The sequence below is a fragment of the Podarcis raffonei genome, chromosome Z, assembly GCF_027172205.1.
Source record: "Podarcis raffonei isolate rPodRaf1 chromosome Z, rPodRaf1.pri, whole genome shotgun sequence".
Classification (NCBI taxonomy): domain Eukaryota; kingdom Metazoa; phylum Chordata; class Lepidosauria; order Squamata; family Lacertidae; genus Podarcis; species Podarcis raffonei.
Window position 1 is genome coordinate 9688470 of NC_070621.1, and position 26781 is coordinate 9715250.

The window sequence follows — 26781 nt, forward strand, 5'->3', positions numbered from 1 at the left end:
CTCACAACAGGCCCAACAGCTCTGATAGAGAGGAGATTGGGAGGCAACACTGCCACCCACCCTCCTGGACTGTGACACGCAAGCGCACCCCCTGCATCGCTTTGCAGCAGACTCCCTCCATGCCCCACCATCCCTCAGGGATGCACCCACCTGCCCCCAACCTAGACAGCATATGCTCAGTCACCATTTGAATCAATTATATTTATATGAAATTGTATTAGCTGTCTTTACAAATGACTTTATGATGCACGTATATTTATTGTATTGTGAAGTTGCATTGAGACGCTTCCCAGGAAGAAACTCCTAAATTAGCATTGCCATCTTCCACCCAAAGCTGGAGTGCCACAGATCTCCTGCCCCCAGCCTGGACAGTGTTGTGAATTCGATTTAAAAAAGAGGGGGGCAAGCAAATAGACAATAGGCATAATGAGCAGGGCGGGGTGCTCAAACCACTGGCGGAGGAAGGGAGGCAGAGGAAGTGCACCGCCCTGGCACCATTATCTTGGTGGGGTGCCATCACGGCTACACACACACACACCCGCACACGCGTTGGGTGCCATGCCCCCGCAGGTGGCACGGCATACCCCCAGGACACAAACCAGCCACACCCACGCCTGCTCTCCACCCCCAGTGCCGGAGAATGAAGCTCCACCACTGGCCCAACCTCCCTGCAACCGCTGCAAGAAAAATGAGCAGTCACTTCTGTGGACTAAGTAGCCCAGAATGGCTGCTAAATCCCTTCCCCCAGCCTCCACTTTAGGTAAAGGTAAAGGGACCCATGACCATTAGGTCCAGTCGTGACCGACTCTGGGGTTGCGGCGCTCATCTCGCTTTATTGGCCGAGGGAGCCGGCGTGCAGCTTCTGGGTCATGTAGCCAGCAGGACTAAGCCGCTTCTGGCGAACCAGAGCAGCGCACGGAAACGCCGTTTACCTTCCCGCCAGAGTGGTACCTATTTATCTACTTGCACTTTGACGTGCTTTCGAACTGCTAGGTTGGCAGGAGCGGGGACCGAGCAATGGGAGCTCACCCCGTCGCAGGGATTCAAACCGCCAACCTTCTGAGTCCTAGGCTCTGTGGTTTAACCCACAGCACCACCCGCGTCCCTAGCCTCCACTTTAAATAGCGCCAAATCATGCAAGACAAATGCCTTGACTAATGAGCCCGTTCTGGGTTACCAGCTTTGTAGAAGCATCCTGCCACTAAGAGGAAGCTGGTTTCCCATCTAATTCTCTCTCTCCTTTTTCCAGGCAGAGCTTACAAACACTGGCGGAGGAAGAGGGGAGCGGGAGAAAGCGCACCGCCCCCGGCAGCACAATCCCAGAGGGGTGCCATTGCGGCTGTTCCCCCCAACCCGCGCTGGGCACTACGCTGCTGTGGGCAGTGTGCCATGCCCCCAGGGTGGCGTGCCACTCCCCCAGGATGAGAGCCAGGTCCCTGGGACATTTGCCACACCCCCGGGATGCATGCCAGCCATGTCCCCGCCATAGCTGTCAACTTTTCCCTTTTCTTGCGAGGAATCCTATTTGGAATAAGGGAATTTCCCTTAAAAGGGGGGAAATGTTGACAGCTATGGCCCCCACCTGCTCTCCACCCACCCCCACCCCACCCCCAATGCTGGAGGATGAAGCTCCGCCACTGTTTACAAACACTCTCCAATAATATCACTGGTGAAACACCAACAACTTTTTCTTTCTGGAATTAAAGAAGAAGGAAGGAAGGTGGTCCCGAAGGTGCCAAGAGGAGCCAAACAAACCAGAAAAGGAGGTCTTCCATTTCATGCAATCTCTGTGTGGGCCCTGCCCGGATTGGAAGTCTGGGATCTACAGTGATTTGTTGACTAACACCCTTACAGCATCAAACCAGATAACTTTCCTATGTTTCATTGCTGTTCAGGAACCAAGATTTATTTCCCACCTTTCTGCAATGCAAATAAATAAATGCAGTAAAACAAAAAAACCCACAGAAAATAAAACCAGGGAACCCAACGGGGGAATGATTGCATCAGGTTCCTCTCGCCTTGCTGGGGAAGCAGCTCTCCCTTCGTCCTTCACTGAATAATGACCATTTATTTATCCTCTCCCCACTTAGAGCGACACAACATCTTTAAACCTCTGGTAATAAAATGGAAAACACAACACGAATGATGAGAACATGCTGAGTGCTGCAGACTCTTTGCTGTTCAAGCTCAATATGCATTTCTTGTTGCTAGATCACAGCAGGCAGGGAGACAGGAATGAAATAAATGGTAAAGGAGAGGGAATAAAATTACTCACTTCCCTCTCCTGTGTTTTTTGCTCAGTATAGAATTACGTACAGAGGCTCCTTGCACATAGGAAGAATTGAGTTTTCATTAAGGATGGGCCAAGCTGCCCATTTCAGTTTCACATTCCCGCCAAACATTCCTCATTCATAAAATTCCCTGCATGTTTCCACATCAGTTTGGGATTGTGATTTTTTTAAGGTGCCATGAAGATCTGTCAGCACTTTCATGCAAATTTATCCTAATGTATACTTTTTCTTTTCTTTTTGTGGGCAGCTTTGACTAAAACACATTTTTGGCAACCAATTTCATCCCACCGGTGGAAGAAATGGGAAGCAGCACTCACTCCATCAGCTTGGCTGTGACAGACCAGCTTCATCAGTCACATCCTACCCCTAAATTAGTCAAGCTGGTCATTGTAAGAACAACTCATGCCTGAGTTTGATTTTTTCCCTCCTGTCTCTTTTCCCTTGTGCGTTCTGATTTTATATTATAAGATGACAGTCAGGGACTGTCTTAGTTTAATTGATTGTATGTAAGCTGCTATGGGAGCCTTTTTGGCCGAAGAGTGGAGAAAAGCAAATAACAATTAAATTTACCTACAAAAATGCATTGCTATGTGTTATTTTCACTAATATATTCATTCTTACACACACTTTACACTAGTATTTGTATTTTTTTGGAGGGGGTACATATTACTTGTCAAGAACTGCATTCCAAAATAAGGAGAAATACACTTTTTGAAAGAGGTCTGCCTTTTGATCTGTGTCCTATTTTTGAGAAGCAGAAATTGGATAGGTTTTCCTTTAGTTGCAAACTGAACCGAATTTCTCCCCTATCCCTAATGGTCATTCATTTATTTCAACTTCATCTTGCAATCTGCTTTGCAAGGAGCCTGGCTGTTTTCCCTACCTTAGAGAGGACAGTCCTCTTATGTGAAAAGTTGTCCTGTCCAAGTCTGGTTTAAGGAAGGGAGAGCAGAAGAGGGGCCTTGAAGCTGCCTGCCAACAGTGAGAACCTTGACAGCAGACGGAGCAGGCACATGAATCATCTATCCACAGTCTACTATGGTGGGAGATGCATTATTAGTGTTGCACACTACTCCAACCGTGAGGTTCCAGGGATTCCAGGCATTTACCCAGGGTTCAGTTTCCTTGGAAGAACAGTAGAAACTGTGGTGTCTTTGTGATACATGGTTTATTTGCACATATATACAACCTGAGCCTGTGGTGGATATACTCATAGCATTAACACCCCAGAAGGCCTTGCTTCTCCCATAGCCACAGCCTTGGATTCAAGCAGAAACCAAGCATGGCTCTCACTCTCAGAATTCTGCCTGCAGCCTACTTCTAGCCCAGATCTCTCTCACACAAACACAGAGAGAGAGAGAGAGAGAGAGAGAGAGAGAGAGAGAGGGAGGATTTTGTCCTTCTAACCTCCAGCCTGGTAAGAGAGAGGGCTCACTCATTTGCCCTCTGGCACAAAGCAACTTCTTTTCTTATACTAATGGCCCATACCTAGGGCCCATTAACTAGAAGTTGGCCTGGCTAATTCAACAATTGAATTTTCCATTAGATTTTAATGCCTCCAGGATCCAGGGAACCCCCGCCTCCAAACTCACAATATCATTGTTATATTCTTTGGAGGGGGATCACCTGGGATATCTGCAAGTCCCTTCCAAGCCTGTGATTCTGTAACCAGTGAGGTTTAGAATCTAGTAGAAGAAAATGTTGAACCAGTCAGACCAGTCTTTTTGCAAGATAATAGACTTAGCTGACCCTTAAGCACTTCCATTTATATGTCCAAAGAGGTTGCCGTTGCCATAGAGACAAATAGATAGGCCTTTTCCAATTCGCCTGGCCGGATGCCACATCATCCTAGGATATAAAACAATAGGTGAAGGAGGGTTATGGGGGGGAGGTGAGTTTTGGCTGATGCTGGAAGTGGCTTGCAAAAGAATTAGAGCACAAAGGAGAGCAAATTACAATGTACACCATACCACAAACCATTTTTTAAAACCCAATGAAACAGCAACAAAAACATACAACCAGTAAACAGTGACAGCATCATAATCCATTAGGTGCCTAAGGGAAGCTTTTAACAGGTGCCAAAAACAGCCTTCAGTGGCGAAAGCATTCTACAAGTGAGAGCCACCACCGAAAATACCCTCTTCCTTATCACCACCATCCAAGCCTTCCCCAGAGGAAGCGCCTGGAGGAAAGTCTCAGATGAAGACTGTGATGGAGAGCAGAGCCTGGCCAGAGTCTGGTGACATTCCTCTAGACTAGCGGTTCTCAACCTGCGGTTACCCAGATGTTGTTGGACTACAACTCCCATCATCCCTGAGCTCTGGCCTTGCTAGCTAGGGGTGATGGGAGTTGTAGTTCAACAACATCTGGGTAACCACAGGTTGAGAAAGGCTGCCTAGACAAATGCTGAAACTCCACATGGTGACCTGCTCAAGGAAGTCATTCCTGTCTGTTTAAATAGGCAGGATAGGGCTGGCCCAAGACATTTTTCTACCTGAGAAAGAACAGTGGTATAGCAATCTATCCCAGAGGACTCTAGGAACTACCGTATTTTTCGCTCTATAACACGCACCCGACCATAACACGCACGTAGTTTTTAGAGGAGGAAAATCCGTAGGCATGCCACCCGTAGGCATTCCCTCCATAACACGCACAGACATTTCCCCTTACTTTCTAGGAGGAAAAAAGTGAGTGTTATGGTGCAAAAAATACGGTATATCTCTGGAAAAGGAATAGGGGGTCCCCAAGCAAACTAGGATTTTCTGGGGTTAAAGTGGTATAAGTGTGCTTTAAATGATGCTTAAGATTCCTGAATTGCAGTGGGTTGTACTAGAATGAACCTCAGGGTGCCTTCCAACTCTACAATTCAATGCTACTATGAAAGCCTATGGATAACAGATGAATTCTTTTTAAAATGCCTCAAATATGTGACAGGAGAAGATGTAACCCTAGTGGTTGGAAGAACTTGTCTGAATATGATGCATGTGTGTGTGAATGAATTGGCATTAGCAGTTATATGGAACAGGATGTTGGAGGCAAAACTCTGTTAGGAAACAGAATTTATTGCTATCTCCACCTTTCTTTCTCTGGCTGGGTTTCAACATTTACTGACAAGCAGAAATCCAGCAGGTGGGGAGGATGTGAGTCATTGAAATTAATGTGCATTGCTAACTTAGATCCATAAATTCCATTGGGTCTACTCTATTAGTATGACCAGCACTGGAAACAACTCATTGTAATGGATTGTTTTGAAGCCATTTCTGCACCAGGTAAAGTAATGTTTAGTCCCCCAACCCCCACTTGTCCCATACTTTGCCCAAGCTGTCCCTTACTTTGCCTGACCAAAGATGGCAATCCTAGTGGAGCAACACTTTGGGAGGGAGAATAAAAGGAGCAGTTTCTGAGAGAGCAAGTTAGATAGGGACCGAGATAGGGCTTGATTTGAGATGGGAGATGGGCTTTTTTCAGCTGGAACTTACCAGAACTCAGTTCCGGCACCTCTCAGGTGGGCGCCATTGCCATTCTAAGAGAACAAGGGAGGTGTTCATTGTGAGTTCCAGCTCCTCTTTTTCTAGAAAAATAGCACTGAATGGGAGATACGATTTGACTGAGGGAAAACTGGTTCTGATTTGAGTTGAACATCCACACTGAGGAGAATATCGATAGCTAGAGGAAGGAGTCTCATAGCTTGGGTATTAAGACCATGTTGAGGGTCTGGGAAGGTATACAAACAGGAGTTACTTGGAGGGCTCAGTCTGAGCCAGGAGAGGTATAGCTGTGTGAATACAGACTCTTTGAGTCTCATTCTAGCCAGAAGGGGAGAGATCTTCTAGGTAAAGAAGACTCCCAGGCCAGTAAAAAGGGGTGAGGGGATCCCCTGGGTCTGTTATACTAAATGGAATACCTCAGGAGTAGGATTGCTAAGAGAGTGGGTAACTGACAAAAAGTGACCCTTTGCTTGTGAACCAAAATAATAAACTCTGTTAAAAGCATTGACCTGAAGTATCTGCCTGAACAAAGCATAAGGGACTAGAAAGGAGTAACAGAAACTGAAGTGAAACAAGTGATTTTGAGTAAAGGGAATTTGTGAGCAGCTGTGCTTGCAATACTGTGTTTAAGCCTGTGACATCCTTATATTTAGTTTAAGTAATTACTTTAGTAATAAGTTAATCTCCTGACCCAACTTTGTTTCACCAATTTCTTTCTTTCTTGTAAATAAAACTTCCCTTGTTTGATTAACTCCTGCTCAAGACTCCCTGAATCACAGTTTCACTCACACAAGACCCCACCCCACCCCACACACAGTCAGCTAGCTTGTAGTAAATTGTAGACATTCATTTAATTGTTATACCATTAGGTGGGTCCGCTATATTTGATTGGGGCAGTTAGCAGGGTAAATCCACTACGTATTAATTGGTGGTTAGCACTGGGATCCACTACAAAGATCAACAGTCTCCCTCACTATCCTGAGACACGTTGGGCTGCATCCAACTAAGTTCTACTAAAAAAAGAACCATTTGAATTAATGAATCTAAGTTAGCCTTCTCCATCAATTTCAATGAGTCTGCTCTGAGTACGACTAACATTCAATACCCTCCTTTGTGCTTTTATTTACATGACAGATATTTTATAAGCTTGAATCCATGCACATGCACATTTTATGCTAATCCCTGTGTTCTATTTTTGTACTTTTTGTTTTGGCAATGCCCAACCACCCTATTTGCAGACAAACACAAATAATAATCTGAGAGGTTTGAATGGAACCAAGATTGGATGAATTGTAAGTATGGAAACAGAAGAGCTGAGTGCATCATCCTGGCTTCCTGTTCACACTGGCATTACAGCTGAACCCAACAACCTCCCCCTACCATGGCCAATAGCAATTCAACTACTGTATTTTGCCCAGCATAAAGCTTGCTGATGTCCAACAGCAGGGTTAGAAAAAAAAAATTCAGACTCCAATTTTATTTCTCCATTGGCCCACAAGTTCAACAAGCCCCACCACCACCTTTCTGACACCCTGTTGCATACTTGAATTTTCAGGGTACAAAAAGGCAAAACACGACTTAAGGGTGGAGAACCTGCTTTACATGCAGAAGGCCCTGGGGTCGATCCCAAGCATCCCAATCCAGGTGGGGTTGGGAGACAACCCCTGTATGAAACCCTAGAGAACCACTGTCAGACAGTGCAGACCATTCTGAGCTAGGTGGGCCAGAGTTCTGACTCAGGACCCTATGTTCCTATGAGTTGGTCCACCTAAATCCCAAGATGTAGAAATATATGTGTTTACCATTTACTTATCTTGTAAAATTGATTGTAAAAAAAAAGAGAGAGAAAGAACAACGACAACTCAAAAACCTCTAAGCAGTTTACATGTAAATTGAACAGGCACTAAATTAATAGCCCCCTCCTATTCTCCTCCACCTGGAAGTTAGCTTCCCCAGGGTGAGCCATTGCCTTGGTGCACAGCTGCCCCAAAGGAATTTTAAAAGGCACATTTGATGGAAAGATACTCTGTCAAGAGGAGACAAGCCTATGTCCCTCATTCTGTTATTAACAGCAAATCACCAGGTTTCCCGGGAAGTGGAGAAGATAACAGCACCAAAAGCCTTTTGCTCTAAGACACCAAGCAAATGCTTTCTGGAACAAGCTGCTTTCAGCTGCAATGTATTAGGCTTCTGTTCAGCTTGATGCTATATTGATCCTGGCAGAAGACACTAGAACTCTTGATTTATTTTTCTAATTAACAAGTTCCAATGTCTGAGATTGACAGACCAAAAAAATTAAAATAAAACCCGTGGTCATTATGTTGCAATGGCCAAAGCAAATGTTTTAAGATTCAAACTGGGGGTTCAGGGAAGATGAAGAGAGATAGGGGGCATTTGGGAGGGGAGCAGTTTTGGAATCAAGTGCTATCATTGATGAGGAGAGAGAGGAGCCTAAATAAAACCAGCTTACTTCCTCCTATGGCTCCCCACCCCCAGCCCCACAAACAATAAAAGGGGAAATAGCTTGGCGTATTCCAAACTAATTTTGTGGAGAACCATGGGAGGGTTTATTTTATTTATTACAAACGTCTCCTAATGAGCACACTTTTGTGTGCAGTTTTGACTAGTATCCATGTTTTAACACACAATTTTCTCCAGTACAGGTGCATTCTCACCAAATGAGTATTCCTTCCACAGGATTTACTCTTTGGTTTTCCACAACCTGGACTAGGCAGGGGACTGACTGCTTAGAGCATAAAGAATTTTCCATTGTGACAAAGCAGATTCTCAACACCCCAGGATCAGTGATGCAGTAACTGGTGTTTTATACAAATATACTTAGTTGCAAGATAAAGGGAAATGAGTGGCATTGATAGTCACACCAACCATTATTTAAGTTGGCAGCAGACAAAGCCCCAGTATCACAGGTTCAGTCCCTGGTCTCTCCATGTATAGTAGGAGAAATTTCCTGTATGAAATCCTGGAGAGATGCTGCCAGACAGTGTAGGCAAGATAGAGGTAGGTAGACCAATGTATAGACTGTGGTAGAAAGCAGGCTGAATAAAGCAGGTATAAAGGTAAAGGGACCCTTGACCATTAGGTCCAGTCGTGGCCGACTCTGGGGTTGCGGCGCTCATCTCGCTCTATAGGCCGAGGGAGCCGGCATACAGCTTCCGGGTCATGTGGCCAGCATGACTAAGCCGCTTCTGGTGAACCAGAGCAGCACACAGAAACGCTGTTTACCTTCCCGCCGGAGCGGTACCTATTTATCTACTTGCACTTTGATGTGCTTTCGAACTGCTAGGTGAGCAGGAACAGGGACCGAGCAACGGGAGCTCACCGCATCGCGGGGATTTGAACCGCCGACCTTCTGATCAGCAAGTCCTAGGCTCTGTGGTTTAACCCACAGCACCACCCGCATCCCAAAGCAGGTATAAAGCAGGCTGGAGGAGACTCTTGAGAGTCCCATGGACTGCAAGAAGATCAAACCTCTCCATTCTGAAGGAAATCAGCCCTGAGTGCTCACTGGAAGGACAGATCGTGAAGCTGAGGCTCCAGTACTTTGGCCACCTTGTGAGAAGAGAAGACTCCCTGGAAAAGACCCTGATGTTGGGAAAGATGGAGGGCACAAGGAGAAGGGGACGACAGAGGACGAGATGGTTGGACAGTGTTCTCGAAGCTACCAGCATGAGTTTGACCAAACTGCGGGAGGCAGTGGAAGACAGGAGTGCCTGGCGTGCTCTGGTCCATGGGGTCACGAAGAGTCGGACATGACTAAACGACTAAACAACAAAAATAAAGCAGGCAGACTGTGTATAAAGCAGCTCCCTACCCTATTTTGGAAAAGAGCCTTAGCTCAGTGATAGAGAATTTGTTTTGCATGCAGAAGGTCCCAGGTCCAATCAAGCGACTTGCTGCTGAGGGCTGCTAAAAACAAGGTTTTCCCTCCCCCCACCTTCATTTCAACAGCTGTTGAGACAAAGGAAAGGGGGACACCCAGAGCAAGCAGAATCACCCTTCCTTCACAGCTGCCAATACAAGAGGAGGGGTGATCTTGCTTACTGTTGGGTTCCTGCTTTGCCAAGCACTTCAAAAGCTTTTAGCAAACCAGGTACTTGAGAAGCCACTCACAGCAGTGGAGGAACCCTCTCTGGGACCCAGAGCGGGACAGCCTGTATGGAGTGTGCATGTGCAGCATCTTGTGCATGCACACTCTGTACAGGATGCCGCACATGCGCAGTCTGTACGGGCTGCTGCTCACATGCACCGTCCATACGGTCGCCATGCGAGAGGCAGCCCGTGTGACGGCTGTGAGAGAGGCAGCCCATATGGAGTGTGTACACGCGGCAGCCCATATGGACAGAGTGAGAGAGCAGCAGCCCATATGGACGGCGCATAAGAGTGGCAGCCCGTATGGACACAGCGTGAGCGGCACCCATATGGACTGTGTGCACCCTCGGCCGCTCAACAAGCTGGGGGGAGGCAGGGGGCATCTTGTAACACACACACATCTTGTACACGGGGCGGCCTGCCCCACACTTCGTACGCCCCTGGCCACTCGAGCAAGTTTGGCCAAGCTCCACCCTTACCTGTATGACACCACGTGTAGGGTGGGGGGTCATGGCTCGGCATGGGGAAGCCCAGCAGGCCAAGTTTGGCCTAGACTAGAGATAAGAAGTTCCCCAATCCTGCATTAAAACATAAAATCCATTAAAATGAAATGTTGAAGACAACACTGAGACCAAAGCATATGTCAAATATATATATATATATATTTAATGCTCAGTCTGTAACCAACCCTGGGCATAAAATGCTTTCAGTTAGAATAGATGGCCATGTGCTCTGCTTTACACTCTTCTGGTTGAAGATGTTCTCTGTTAGAAGGGCAGTCCAGCCTAAGTCTGGTTTAAAAATAAAGAACCATTAGAATGGAGAACAGGAAGGGGCCTTGAAGCAGCCCAACAAGAGTAGCATCTGGTCAGCAGACTGATCAGGGATACTGGCTACAGTCACCGCCCCCCCCCCACTATGATGAAAGGATCTATTGCATTTCTACTTAAATTATAGGAATTTATAAAACTGCATCTGAACACAGATCAGCCTTTGTAAATTTGTATCCTCTTTTTTAATGATGCAATGTGGCCACTTTAATTGATTTTTGGGAGGTCGCTGAAACCCTTTTGCAAGACCAGCTCCCAAGCATATGGTAGAGGCAAATTCAAAACAAGGATTTCCTGAGTCATAGCTTAGTCTCTAATCTGCTACAATAACAATGCATTAAAAACACAGCTTCTACGTATATGCACCAGGAGTGCAAATTATAAGGGGCGGAAGGGGTTGCGGCCACCTCAATATCTGTGGACAGGGGCTGAGCTCCTGCCCAATATTGATGGGGGTGCCATCCCCTGCTGCCACTGGGCAAGCACTAGTGCACTGGGCAGGGGCAGGGTACATGGAGGGTGAAGATCACTCTCCGTGTTCCCCATCCCCCACTGCCACCGGGAGAGTGCTGGCATGTTGGGTGGGGGCTGGACGTGTCATGTGACACCGGGGCCCCTCAATGTGGGGGGCAAGTCAGCATCCCTGATATGCACCACTACAAATTTAAGCAGAGGCTTGACAACCATATGTCAGGAGTGCGCTGATGGTGTTTCCTGCTTGGCAGGGGGTTGGACTCGATGGCCCTTGTGGTCTCTTCCAACTCTATGATTCTATGATTCTATGAAATCTGTACTCAATGCAATTCAAAGTTGGAAGTCAGGGTTGGGAATAACCAAGTCATCGAAGTTCCATACATTAAATACTGTATCCACAGTAACCTCACTACTGTAGATTATTTTGCTGTTTTCTCTCACACAGCTGGAGATGCTGAAAAGAAATTGGCTTAATGACACCTTGTCTTAGAAAAGAAATCAAAATGGAATCCATCACACCAGCAAACAAAGCTATTTTCTCAAAGACTCTATTCAAAAGTAGCCAGCGCCAAATATTTCCATGCTTATCCCTTTCTAATCCAGTACTCTTTGTTCAGAGTTTTCTGCAAAAAAGAAGAAAGCTTTTTTGGTTGGACTTGATTCCTTTCATGGTTTCTCTCCTTAATGAAAGGCCCCCAGTTTCAATAGCCAGGATTGTACAGGTACACCTGGGGTAGACTTTTGCCTGAAACCATGGAGAGCAGCTGCTACAGAGGTCACACCAAGTGTCACATTCCCTTTTGGGCAGCCTTTTGGGGGCCACATGCTAGTGGTTGGATGGGCCAGCTGCAAAAGGGATGGAGCAACAGGGTAAATTTTACTTTGTTACATTCAGCTAGTTTCTCACTCACTCTCCTCTCTGTCCTCCATCCAAAAGCACTACCAGAATTCAATGACATATTTCATCCAGACAATAAAACTCAAGGAGAATGCAAAGTAGGGCTGGTGGACTGTAGGGAAGGAGTTTTTAATGAGAGGTTTAGCCTGAGGAAAGGGGTGTGACCTAGAAAGCGTCTCAAGGGTCAGAGTGTGTGTGTCATATTTGGCCCTCAAGCTTGAGGCTTTCCACCCTTCTTATAGAGAACACCAAACTATATGGACCTTTTACCTTACTCAAAATAAGTTAGCTTCCTGTGTTCTATAGTCATGCAAAGAAGCAATTGCAGGTTCAGCATGTCAGAATTACATCTGTCCCAAGACAATGCACTTTATTTACACACCTGAGTTCCCAGCTTATCATGGTTTTCTCATGCACCAGCACTTACTTCCTCGCTACTGCTTGGGTTTCCATTATATATGGCTCTGAGATAGTGGCTTGTTTCTCCTTAATAAGCCAGAAATCCTAAGCTAAAAACACCACCATGGTTTATTGAAGTCTGGTTTGTGATTCCAACTGGCTTGGGAAAAGGAAACTGCCATTCTAGGTTTAGCTGTATTGGGAAGCTAAGTTTCATTGTGGATTCCTGTCAGTTTCTCTTCCTCGTGACCAAGGAAGGGCAATCAGGCAGAATGTACCGTATTTTTCGCTCTATAAGACGCACCAGAACACAAGACGCACCTAGTTTTTGGAGAAGGAAAACAAGAAAAAATATATTCTGAATCCCAGAAGCCAGAACAGCAAGAGGGACCACTGCGCAGTGAAAGCAGCAATCCCTCTTGCTGTTCTGGCTTCTGGGATAGCTGCGCAGCCTGCATTCACTCCATAAGACGCACACACATTTCCCCTTACTTTTTAGGAGGGAAAAAGTGAGTTTTATAGAGCAAAAAATACGGTAATTGCTTGCTGCTTACACATAATAAGCCATGGTAAACCAGAAAACCTGGCTTACCATGATATTTTGGGCTCCATCAAACACTATTTATTGAGCCTTCATCCAGATGTGCTTGGACAAAGCTTATGCAGAGGTTACCGTTGGACTTCTTCGCTGAGCATTCATTCCAATTTATTTACAGGCATGTTATATGACAGTGAGCATTCATCCTAATCTCTTCATTGGGTGTTTATGCATCTGCTCAGCAATGATCATTCCTAGTCTTTAGCTGGGGCTGGGGCTGATAGAAACAAGGATCCTACAGTTGTAGAGCTACAGGCCATACCTGCCATCAATTGCCTTTTAAGTGGAGTTGTTGCACCATGGCAAGCACTTTAAAACGCTTTAATAGTGCAAATGTAAACTTCTGCTATGGTCTTGAATCCCTCCTGGAAAATGTTGACCATCTAGTAGCAACCTTTGATGATCATAGAATCATAGACTTGGAGAGTTCAACCCCCTGTAATGCAAGAATCACAGCTAAATAAACCCTGACGGATGGCCACCGAACCTCTGTATGAAAACCTCCAATGAAGGAGATTCCACCACCTTCCCATACCCTCCAACATTTCTTCGATAATAGGAACGTCCCATTCCATATGGATAATTTTACTATTTATACCCCACACAACTTACTGGGTTGCCCCAGCCACTCTGGGCAGCTTCCAACGTATATACAAACATAATAAAACATTAAATATTTTTTTAAAACTTCCCTATACAGGATTGCCTTCAGACAGTTCAGGGGTCAGATAACTCTATAGCCTCCAACATTTCTCAAATGAAAACAGGGACATCCTAAGGAAAAGTGGGACATTCCGGTGTCAAATCAGAAACCAGGATGGCTTCTCTAAATCAGAGATGTCCCTGGAAAATAGGGACACTTGGAGGGTCTGCCTTTCTAGGGAATTATGAAATGCACTCTCCTGCCAAAGGAATGAACAGGACAGAAAGTTTATTGCCAAGCTGACCCTTACAATCATTTCTATGGCACACCTGTCTAGTGTATAGGTAGCTAATCCCCAGTCTGTGCTCTATGGAGCAGTTGCAACAATTGGGGGGCACTCTCCCTCCACTCATTTATTTACCTTCCCCCCCCCCCAGGCTAAAACATATAGCTGGAGGCTTTGCCTGCATGGAAGCTGCCTCTGCTCTTCCCACTTCAATCCTCTCCTGGTTCTGAGAGACAGTGGTGCAAGAAAGGGTTGAGGAACACCTGGCCCTTCACTTGCCTGGCCTGCCTATTCCTCCTCTTTTCCCAACCCATCCTGTGCTCCACCCTCCAGCTATGGAGCTTCTCCTGCCTCTGCCTCTTGCCTCCTGCCTGGTACAGGCCCCATCTCCCAAGTCAGACTCCAGCCTCCCTTTCCCTGGTGCACACTCGTCAGCGTCCTGACAGTCAGTTTCCTGACAGGAGTCCATTCCACTGTCAAACAGCTCTTACTGTCAGAAGGTTCTTCCTAATGTTTAGTCAGAATCTCCTTTGTTGTCATTTGAAACTATTGGCTTGGGTCTTACCCTCTAGACTAGAGCAGCAGAAAACAAGCTTCCTCCATCTTCCATGTGGCAGCCCTTTAGATATTTGAATATAATGACCCTTGCCCACTACAGTCATACCTCGGGTTACAGACGCTTCGGGGAGCGTTTTTTCAGGTTGCGGACCGCCGAAACCCGGAAGTGCCGGAACAGGTTTCTTCTGGGTTTTGGTGTTTACACATGCGCAGAAGTGCTAAATTGCGCTTTGTGCATGCGCAGAAGCACCGAATCGCAACCCACTTGGGTTGCAAATGCTGTGGGTTGCAAACGTGCATCCCACACGGATCACGTTCACAACCTGAGTATCCACTGTATTTAGGTAATGATCATTCAGTGAACCAGTTATAAATTTCTAGATGTTTCAGCAATATGTGGTGGTGTTGAAATAAAGCTGTGGAGGGGTGTTTGTTTGGTTTTTGCTCTTGGTCTTGCAAGTTGAAATGGCAGGCATTACAGTTAATGTAGCAACCTCTTTCCCGCAGAGAGCCTCTCTGCGAAGAAATGTCACCAACTATCTATACAAAGTCCTCTCCCTGCTGCCCGCCTGGTAGGAAGCCCCATGTACAAGACACTTTCAATACATCCCAGCTAGGATCAGCAGGAGAAGCCAGAAGCCTTGACATTAACACTCTTGCACTTCAAAAGAATGCATGTGTTTGATGAGAGCAACAAGGCTTCTTATTACAGCTGTCTAATCAAACTTGCTATTGTGCAATTATATTCAAAGATCAAACAGCACTTAAAACTACTTGCAATAATGATACCCAAAAAAAAGGCTGGCATTTTTTTTCTAAAACGAATCGCTTACATCGTGTGTGCATATGTAACATCACATCTTTGTTTATGATCCTATGACTAAGACAGCATCCATCAGCAGCACCCCAGAAAATAATTAACTTCTTTCAAGCAATGGAACAGAAAATTCCCTTGCCCCACACGTCACCAGGCTCCTTTCTCTTAAGAGTCCCCTATGCAATAAAAGTGTTGTATCCAACTAAATTTTACTCAGAGCAGACCTACTAATATTAACTCAAATCAGACCAGTGACCAGGGTTACAGACGCTTCAGGTTGCGTTTTTTCGGGTTACTGACGCGCCGAAACCCGGAAGTACCAGAACAGGTTACTTCCAGGTTTTGGCGGCTGCGCATGTGCAGAAGCACTAAATCGCGCTTTGCACATTTGCAGAAGTGCCAAATCGCAACTCACGCATGCACACACACGGCACTGCAGGTTGCGAATGCTGCGGGTTGCGAACATGCTTCCCGCACGGATCACGTTCTCAACCCAAGCTTCCACTGTACTGTCAACACTGACTAGCAACAACTCTGGAGTTTCAGGCTGAGACATTCCCAGCCCTACTTCGGGATACCTGGGATTGAAGCTGGGGCCTTCTGCACACAAAGCAGCTGCTCTAGCTCTGAGCTATGGTCCCTCCGCCAAGGTAGGATCCTAACTAATGGGTTCAAATCTCAAGAGGGAAGAGATTTAGACTAAATGGGAAGAACTCCCTGATGGTGCTTCAAAGGCCCCACTTGGAGATAGCAGAGATTGAACCTGAGATCTTCTGCATGCAAAGCAAATGCTCTAACCATAGAGCAAGTGTCCTTTCCAAGTCAGTCATGCCCATCAATTTTAATGAGTCTACTGCTGCAGGTCAAACTTTGAATAAAACCCTAAGCTATGAAGACACACAACCTACTATAATATTTAGGAGGGTTTCCCAATAGATCCCATTACTCCTGATTTTTCCACAAGGTAGAGCAACCGCCGTATTTTTCTGTCTATAAAACGCCCCCATGTATAAGACGCCCCCTATTTTGGGGAACTCAGATTTAAGAAAATGGGGGGAGATGGCCCCGTGTATAAGACGCCCCCTAATTTTTGACATTATTTTTTAGGGGGGGGAACCTAGTCTTATACATGGAAAAATACAGTATTTTAAGTTTTATGCCACATACATGAAGGCATAGTTCAGAACAGAAAATCAATCTGGAACAACTCAAACATAACCAAGCTGTTCTCGTTGTCATAGACACAGATCAGAATCCCATTTTACCTATAGGTATATATTTAAAAGAACAGGGAGGGGATCCACCTTGATTATGAACATAATATACTCGCTTGGAGCACTGAAGAGAAACTTATTGGCATTAAGCAGTCTTGAGTTTGAGCCACTGAACATTCAGTTGAAATTTACTAGCTTCAGTTAACTCTGAGAAAGCTCTACTCTGAGTTAAGTCTGGGCTGTAATCCAAAGAAAATAAACCTTAAAATGGCAACCCCAACTGAACTTCCTTGGAAGTAAGTCCACTCAAACTCAATGAGTCTTGCAAAAGGGAATATCCTCAAATAAGAGCACCAAGAACTACATACGGTTTAGGGGGGAAATTATTGTAGTAAAGATTCTTGTAGTAATTTACAATGCCCCTTGCACTGTGAGTCTAGGAAATCTTTGGGACCACCCGATCCCTTATTTCCATGCCTGATCACTATGATTTTTGGAGAAATCTCTGTTGGTGGTCTACCATGGCTCAGATGGCTGGCTTGTAACTACTAGAAAAGGTGCATTTGAAACTCCTTCCCAGCTGAGATTAAACAGGCACACACACACCTCAGTGAACTTCAGGCACATGGCAAAGACTTTCTTGTTCCAGCAGGCATTTTAAGGAAGTGTTTGGTTTTCCTATAATTTTTGATTATTTAATTGTACCCATTTCTGTGGATTGTATTCATGTACACTGCTTAGAAATGTGAATAATTAAGCAGCATAAAGGTAAAGGTAAAGGGACCCCTGACCATTAGGTCCAGTCGCAGACGACTCTGGGGTTGCAGCGCTCATCTTGTTTTATTGGCCGAGGGAGCCGGCGTACAGCTTCCGGGTCATGTGGCCAGCATGACTAAGCCGCTTCTGGCAAACCAGAGCAGCGCACGGAAATGCCAGTTACCTTCCCGCCGGAGCAGTACCTATTTATCTACTTGCACTTTGATGTGCTTTTCAAACTGCTAGGTTGGCAGGAGCAGGGACCGAGCAACGGAAGCTCACCCCATCGCAGGGATTCGAACCACCAACCTTCTGATCGGCAAGTCCTAGGCTCTGTGGTTTAACTCACAGCGCCACCCACATCCCAATTAAGCAGCATAGAAATGTCTTAAATAAAGGGATGCAGCTCTCCAGATTTTGTAGGACTACCACCTGCATAATTGTTGGCAACAACAGAAACTGAAGTTCAGCAACATTTGAAGGGTCACCAGTTTCCTCCACTCAGCTGTAAATGGAAATATATTACCATTGAGAAAGACCTGTTTGGGTTAATATGTTTTCCACTCTTAGATGTTTTCATATAAACATGATGAGGTTATTATTGACATTTTTAGAACCATAGAACTGTAGAGTTGGAAGGGACCCCAAGGGGCATCCAGCCCAACCCTGTGCAATGCAGGAATCTCAACTAAATCATCCATGAGAGATGGCCATCCAACCTCTGCTTAAAAACCTCCAAGGAAGGAGAGTTCACTAACTTCCAAGAGAGGCTGTTCCGCTGATAGTTGTCTGAAAGTTATTCCTTGTATTTAGTCAGAATCTCCTTTCTTGTAAACTAAGGTCCTAGCCTCCAGAGCAAGAGAAATCAAGCTTGTTCCCTCTTCCATGTGACAGCCCTTTAGATATTTGAAGAATGCAATCCTGTCTCCTCTTAGTCTCCTTTTTACCAGGCTAAACATACCCAACTCCCTCAACCATTCCTCATAAGGCTTGATTTCCAGACCCCTGATCAACTTGGTTGTCCTCCTCTGCACACGTTCTAGCTTATCAATATCTTTCATAACTTGTGGTGCCCAGAGCTGGATACAGTACTCCAGGTGTGGTCTGACTAAGGGGGAATAGAGTGGTAATATTACTTACCTTGATCATGACAATATATGTCTATTGATGCAGCCTAGAATAGCATTAGCTTTTTTTCCTGCTGCACCACACTGCTGACTCATGTTAAGCTTGTGATCTATTAAGTTTCCTAGATCCTTCTCACATGTACTACTGGCAAGCCAGGTGCCCCCCATCTTAGATTTGGGCAGCTGGTTCTTCCTACCTAAGTGTAGAACCTGACATTTGTCCCTATTGAAATTCATTTTGTCAGTTTTCTCCTAGTTCTCCAACCTGTTAAGATCATTTTAATCCTGATTCTGTCTTCTGCATCACTGGCATCCCCTTCCAGTCATCTGCAAATCTGATGAGCATCCCCTCCATATATTCACCCAAGTCACTTATAAAGTTGTTGAACAACAACAGGTCCAGGAAAGAACCCTGTGGCACCCCAACCGTCACTTTTTTGCAGGATGATTAGGAACTGTGGGTGAGCACTCTTTGGGTTTGGTCAGTCAACCAGCTACAAATCCGCATAACAGCTACCTTGTCCAGCCCACATATCTCCGCAAGAATATCATGGGGGACTTAGTCAAAAACCTACTGACAGCAAGATACGCTATGTTCACAGCACTCCCCTGATCCAAGTAGGCCATTATTAGGTATTTCTGGTTTAGTGTGCTTATTTTAACTACATTAAGAATTAAGGTTTGTAACCATTATTCATCCCATCTCAGAGCAGACACACTGAAATGGATGGACATGACTCATTTGTGTACAGTGGACGCTCGGGTTGCAAACGTGATCCATGTGGGATGCACGTCCGCAACATCTGCACATGCGCGGGTTGCGATTCGGCACTTCTGTGTATGCGCAAAGCACAATTTAGCACTTTTGCGCATGCGCAAAGCGCAGAAACCCAGAAGTAACCTGTTCCAGTACTTCCGGGTTTCGGCGGTCTGTAACCCCAAAAAAACGCAACCTGAAGCATCTGTAACCCGAGGTATGATTGTACTGGTCTGAGTAGAACTTAGCTAGATACAATAGCTTCCTTAACTGAACATGAATGCTAATCTTATTTTGGAGCAAGCATGCTTAAGACTAAACCGGCTAAACATACGAGTTTAACTGATTAGCCACTTTGAATCAATTCACATGTGAATAAAACAATTATTATGAAGAGCCAGGTGTACACTTTATTTAGTTTCAGTACAATGGCACATGTTACAGCAGACAAACACACAGGCCTGTCCATGAGTAAAGGAAGAATAGCTCTAAGCCAGTCTGCCATCTATATAAATATTTGGGGATGCAGACCCTGCTTATGTTGCTTGCCAACCTTACTTAGGACAACCCCATTCCCCTTGCCAAGCCCTCACCCTCCTTTACCCAATCCCCCAAATGATGCAAAGATGCCAGTTGGGTAATTCAGCTCAGCAACACGCCTGAGGTACTTCTCAGTTTATACCAGTCAATAACTGTAAAGGTACAAGGAGGAAAATGGACACCCACTCCTTATTATACCATATCCAGAAGCTCAAAATAGGGCACAACTAGATGTTTCATAACTGAAGAGCAAATCATCATCTTTCCAAAATATCCAGCATATTGATCATTTTTATTCAGTACTCTGCTACTTCGTGACTCTTGCCCCTTTGCATTCTTCTTGGTCTCTAAGGCAAAGTGAACCTCCTTTTGTTCACATATTGTCCAATCTAATCCACCTCTAAAACATTTCCTGCTTTTAAAACTGTTCTGTACTTTTCAGAAGACGATTTGGCATTAAAACGAAGAAGAAAGAAATGAAAAGGATTGCCTTCAGAGTTAAGATCTGCCAACCATCTATTATTTTTTAAGTGTGTTCATAAACTTGGACTAGACAAAGGCTTGCCCAAATTCACCTCCACAACAGCTCCTCTGTAAGTCTTCAAATATAGCTTTACTATAGAATCTTAATAGCATCATATTCTCTTCTTCACCTTGCTGATGATAATAATAAGCATCAAAGCAACTCATTCTCAGCATAATTTCTACGAATTGTGGAGACAGGCGAGAGAGAGCGGGGAGAGGGGGAGATCACTTACCCTGTAAGGACGACAACAAAATCCATCACGTTCCAGCCGTTTCGGAGATAAGAGCCTTTGTGGAAAGCAAAACCCAGCGCGATGATCTTAATGCCAGCTTCAAAGCAAAATATTCCAATAAAATATGGCTCAGTGTCATCCTAAAAAGAAGAGGAGGGAAGGGGAAGAGCAGCAATGTCAGGCAAAGAGCTACAATTCTACAGGTGCTGGGATAGTCAATTCACGTTTTATTCCTTGCTATCAAGAGTTCACTGTTTGGTTTGGTTTTTCTACACTGTACAGACTGTAAACTTCACCCTCAGCCATCCTGCCCTGCATTTCCTCTCCTGTGAGTCACCTCAAACTCATGTTTGTGTTTTAGGTTCAAACTTATGAAATAGTGAAGCAAATGAAGATTGAAAAGAGAGTGTGTTATCCTCCAAGCCTATGTTATCGTAGAGTCATCCAGTGTCTTCTGCATATAATCCGAGGCCTTTTTATGAGTTGAAACTGGAATCACTACCTCGTGTCCCATTTCCCGAAATCCTTCCTGATTTCCTACTTTCCTCATTGATTCTGCCCCCTTTGCAGAGTGAATCTACACAATCACTCTCCCCGTTTTGAGCCAGAATTGAGGTCAGCTAAGAAGCAAAGAGGAAGTATTGTTAGCAGCTTGACAGGAATAAAGCAGGTGGATCTTGCTGCACTACAGCTTCCATCGGAGCAGAAGGCAACACAGCCAATGGTCAGGGATGCTGGGATTTGCAACATCTGGAGTGCCACAGCCTCCTCACCCCTGTTCAAAGAAGCAGAATTCCCCACCGTATGAAAGGATTCCCTCCTAAAGGGAGTTGCTTCTTAGAGTAGGGGTGGAAAACTTTGTTCGCTCTAGGTATTGTTGGACTCCAACTCCCATCAGCCCTGGCCAGCATGGACAGAACTCAGAAATGTTGGGAGTTGTCATCAGTATCCCCCCCACCCCAAGAAAAATAGGTGCCAGAACTCACGATGAAGTTGTTGCAGAAAGTTGCAGGGCAACTCGGAGCAGCTCTGAACAGATACCTGTTTGACAACAGCCATGTTCACCACCTGTGAAGTTGCAAAGAACAACAGCACCTGTCTCCCTAGATGTGCCCCCCTCCCTCATTTTCTTAGATTCAGGCAACTGGCTAGGACAACTTGGAAGGTTGTTTGCGCAAATGTGTGTGTGTGTGTGCAGTGGTAGAGGCCTGGCTGAAGAGCTTAAAGTCCGTCACTGCTTGCAACGCCATCAAAAAAAGTAATGAGACTCATTTGGCATTACTTGTTTTTGAGAAACCATGCCAGGTCTTAGTAATCACAACATCCTTTTCTAAGTGCTCACAGACCAACCATTAAATTGTTTGTTCAGGGATCTTTCTTGGTATCAGTTTCAAGCTGACCAGTTAGTAGTTACCTGGGTCTTCTTTTTCCTCTTTTTTGAGAAGTTGGATACAACTTTTGCCCACCTCCAGACTGTAGGGAGCTCCCCTGTTTCCAGGAATTCTCAAAGTTTGTAGACTCTGAGATTACTTATGCAAGCTCCTTTAGTACCCTTGGATGCAGCTCATCAGACCCTGAAGATCTGAATTCATCTAAAGTAGCTAGATGTTCCCTTACCCCCTCTTTTCCTTTCTGGGGCTGCAGCTTCCTCCTTGCTTTGTTTATTCTGTTATCACCAGCTTGGGCACCACTTTCCTTTTGGATGAAGACAGAGGCAAAGTAGGCATTGATCATTTCTGCCTTCTCTCTATCACCCAATAGCATTTCTCCGTCTTTTCCAATCAGAGAACTTTGCTTTCCATGGAGGCACAGGTTGCAGCCCGCCAAAGGTGGCATTTTTCCATCTCCGCCATATTAAGCAGTTGGTCCCTTACCTTTCTTGCCCTGATCTGGCCACAGTGACCCATGCAACGGTCACCTCCAGGCTTTATTTTTGCAACTCGCTCTACGCGGGGCTGCCCTTGAAGCTGACCCAGAAATTCCAGCAGGTGCAGAATGCTGCGGCGAGGCTCCTTACGGAGTCCTTGCCGCGGGATCACATTCAGTGCTTTACCAACTGCACTGGCTCCCAGTGGAGTACAGGGTCAGGTTTAAGTTGCCGGTTTTGACCTTTAAAGCCATATGCGGCCTAGGACCCACGTACCTACGGGACCGCCTCTCCTGGTATGCCCCGCGGAGGACCTTAAGGTTCACAAATGACAACATTTTCGAGGTCCCAAGTCGCAAGGTGGTTAGATTGGTCTCAACTAGGGCCAGGGCCTTTTAAGTACTGGCCCCAACTTGGTGGAACCCTCTGTCACAAGAAACCAGGGCCCTGAGAGACTTGACGTCTTTCCGCAGGGCCTGCAAGACAGAGCTGTTCCACCTGGCTTTGGTTTGGACTCAGTCTGACCCTTATGTTTCCCTCCCCTTATGGTTTTGATCTATGGGCTACTTTTAAAACGAGGCTGCATTTTAAATTGCATTTTAACCTGTATTTTAAAGTGGTTGGGGTTTTTTGTTTGTTTTTCCTATTATCTTTTTACTGTAATTTTACTGGTGTTAGCTGCCCTGAGCCCGGCTCTGGCTGGGGAGGGCGGGGTATAAATAAAATGTATTATTGTTATTATTATTATTGATTCTTCCTCCTGTTTCTAACACAGCCAAAGAAACCTTTTATTATCATTATTAATGTATCTTGTAAGCCTGAACTCATTCTGAGCATTGGCCTGCCTGACCTTCTCTCTGAGACTGTTGGTTACTCATGTATACTCTTCTTTCGTGATTTCCCCTTTCTTTCATTTCTTATTCATGGCCTTGTTAAATCTAAGCTCATCTGTAAGCTCCTTATGCAGCTACCCTGGTTTCTTTAGATGCCTCCCAATTTCTTTCTTGTTGGAATTGTCTGCATCTGTGTCTTCCATCTTCTCACTTTTTGAAGACTTTTTGAAATCAGCCTTCTTAAGGTCCAGAATGCATGTCTGCAGTGCCAGATTAAACCCTGTGGAGGCCCGTAGGCAGTCAAAATCTGGGGGGGGGGGGGTCACAAATTATCTCCTAATACGTTTTGTATTTTTTTTTCAAGATCAAATCAATATTATTTTGATCCGTTGTCACAAGGGCCCTAAAAAGCCATAGCCCACTCTGCCTATTTGGCAAACCAGCACTGCGTGTCCAACTGCACACACTTTCCTTCGCCATTGTATCAACTTAAGAGGACATGATCACTTCCTCCCAAGATTCCAGTACTTCCACTTTGATCAGTTCCTCTCTACCTGTTGATGAGGACCAGGTACAAGATAGATTATCCCCTCGTTGCTTTTTCCACCTTCTGGGAAATGAAATTGTCAGTGAGACTATGGGGGAATTTGTTGGAACTTACATTCTTGACAGAGTTTGAGTTCCAACAGATAATGGGGTAGTTGAAGTATCTCATGACTACTATACCTCTCCTTTTTTAAATGTTTGGGAATCTGCTGTAGAAAGGCATCTTCCTAGTCTTCAACCTGGCTTGGAAACCTACAGCAGATACCCACAGTAAGGTTATTGTTGTTTCCCTCTGCCTTCCATGCTCAGGGTCATGGATCTCTTCCCAAATGTATACATCCTTTACATATACTGCTATTCCTCCTCATTTCCTGTTTGGTCTCTTAGTTTTGAACAATGTATACCCCTCAGTTTTTGCATTCTGGTTATGAGTCTCATCCCACAAGATGAGGAGTGGCAGAAGTGGTTCTGTAAACTGTTCCTTCCACAGACATTTTGGTGTATTCTGAGGTCTGCAACTGCTGTCCTTGCTCCTCTGGCGCAGAATCAGTGTCCAAGGTGAGGGCATGGAATCAACCTTGCAGCTCCAGTAATACATGGATCCTGGCAGTCTGGCATCCGCGTGTTGTGTTCCTCCAGGGGTTCGTCTCCTGCATTGGGAGATCTTCCACCTCCCTAGGGGGACCTCATCTGCATCACTGCTCCAGGACAGTCCACTCTGCTCTATCAAGGAATTCCTCCTCTTGGCCAGTAGCTCAGAGTGTGGCTAAGTGAGCTCACATTGCTGTGCCTTCTCTTTCACCAAGGCAACCGAGTGTAGTTTTGCACCTTCTCGGGCAAGAAGACAAACATGGCACAGGTGTTGCTGGTCACTGCAGCAGCTCCCTCACCACCCATGTCTCTTGGTCCTGGGTACCCCGTGAGGCAGCACTTGGGACCTTCCCCTCAAACCACCCTCACAAATGCCCCTGTTTACAAGTCCTGATTATGAGCTACCGGAGGCTGCAATCAATCTTATATAATTATAATATCATACAATCATGATACAATACCATACAATTGTAATATAAAATCATAATATCAAATAACTGTGACATCATAATATCATACAATCATTATATATATTACTATCATACAGGATAAAAACAAGTGTGGGGTATCGTTGTTTTGTTTATTATGCTATGTATTTTCTGTTTTTATAGTGTAAACTGCCCTGTGATCCTCTGAAGAAGGGCAATAAGAAATACTGGGTTATATTTAGTATTTTTTCCACTCAGACTAGACCCATTTATTAATGGCCATGGCTGAGCTCATAAACTCGAGTAGGTCTACTCCATGTAAGAACAGCAAACAAAGAAGACCTAAAGTGCTAATCCAAAATTACCGTATTTTTTGCTCTATAAGACGCACCAGACCACAAGACACACCTAGTTTTTGGAGGAGGAAAACAAGGGGGAAAAAGCAAGAGAGATCGCTGTGCAGCAAAAGCAGTGATCCCTCTTGCTGTTCTGGCTTTTGGGATAGCTGTGCAGCCTGCATTCGCTCCATAAGACAGACACACATTTCCCCTTACTTTTTAGGAGGGAAAAAGTGAGTCTTATAGAGCAAAAATACGGCATATAACAAAAGAGCAATGCCTACCCATCTCACTTAAGGATGAACAACTCAAAGTTTAGAGTCCTACAGAGAGTCTTCCAGAGCCTTAAAGACTAACAGATTTATTATGGCATAAGCTTTCCTGTAGTCCACAAAAGCTGATGTCATAATATATTTGTCAGTCTTTATGGTGCCACTTCTTTTGCTACAAGACACAAACACAGTTAGCCCCCCCCCCCCAGCAAAAACAAAAGTCTCATTGGAGGTGTTCTTTGCAGCAAAGCAATGCAGCCTAGAATAAATCTCATTAGCATCCCTCCCAACCTATTCCCAGAACAGGCTACCCGGGCCCCTAAAAAGACCATCCCAAAAGGCTTAGGTGTGCCATGCGAAAGAAAAGACTTCCTCTTCTCAACAGAGGTTAATACGACTGGCTCATGCCTCGCTGCTTTTAAAGAGCCTGTGGTTAGGATACAGAACAAGGCCCATTAGCCGAGTGAAAAGGCTGTCATGTTAAATAAGGGAGAAAGCTGCTATGCCCTGCCTCCATGTCAGAACCAACAAGCAGCACATCCTGGGTAAATGAGAAGCCTTCTGCATGGATTACTTACAATGAGGACCATGTGCTCCAATCTTTTCTCTGGTCTAGAGGGGATGGGCAGCATGCGCAAGCAAGCAGGATGCCACTGGGAGTAGGGATGGGGGAGAAATTTCCATACTGTTTGCATTTTAAAGAGGAAGGAATCAATTCCCACTTTGTGAACCAATACACAAAACAAAGTATAGCTACCCTTTGAAATCTACAGTTTTGTGGTTTTGGTTGAGCATATCTTCCAAGCAAAGAACATGGGCCAAAATTAAGAGGAAGCATGCATATCATTTTAGGGGAAACTATTTTGCAAAAAAAAAAAAAATGTGTATATTACTCAAAACCACAGATGAAAAATAGAAATAATTTGACTCTAAAAGGCTTGTAAGTTTTCATTAAGATTCCCCACCCACCTGCCCCGCTGCCCCCGCCCAACAAGTGCAAGACGCTACAGAAGTGTGAGGAACTGGATTTCAAGATTGGGAGTGGGGATGAGAAAACAACTTTGGCAAATTAATCCTTTCCCTTCCTGAGAGATGAGTCTAGCAAGAGTTACTGTAGGACAAGGGTGAATGGAACCATCAATCAACAGGGCAGCATCAGAACTGGACCAAAGACATTTTGCTGACAGAAGAGGAACACCCAAATTGAAAATTACTCCCCCTCCATAAATTTGAATACCATACAAAAATGCATCCATTCTGCAGAAAATTGCATATAAAACATGGATATTAGTCAAAATTGTGTGTAAAGCATGGATATGAGTCAAAACTGCACACAATAGTCTGCTCATTAGGAGAAGTTTG

General features: G+C 45.1%; 1 protein-coding gene across 10 annotated transcripts in view; it reads right to left on the reverse strand.

The window, feature by feature from the left end:
- Window positions 1-26781, reverse strand: part of CACNA1B (calcium voltage-gated channel subunit alpha1 B) — a 324850-nt gene that overhangs the window by 286462 nt on the left and 11607 nt on the right. For all 10 annotated transcript variants that reach the window (XM_053373456.1, XM_053373453.1, XM_053373452.1 and 7 more), the window contains exon 3: window positions 20545-20684. In XM_053373456.1, coding sequence (XP_053229431.1) covers window positions 20545-20684 — 140 coding nt within the window. The remainder of the gene's footprint in view (window positions 1-20544; window positions 20685-26781) is intronic.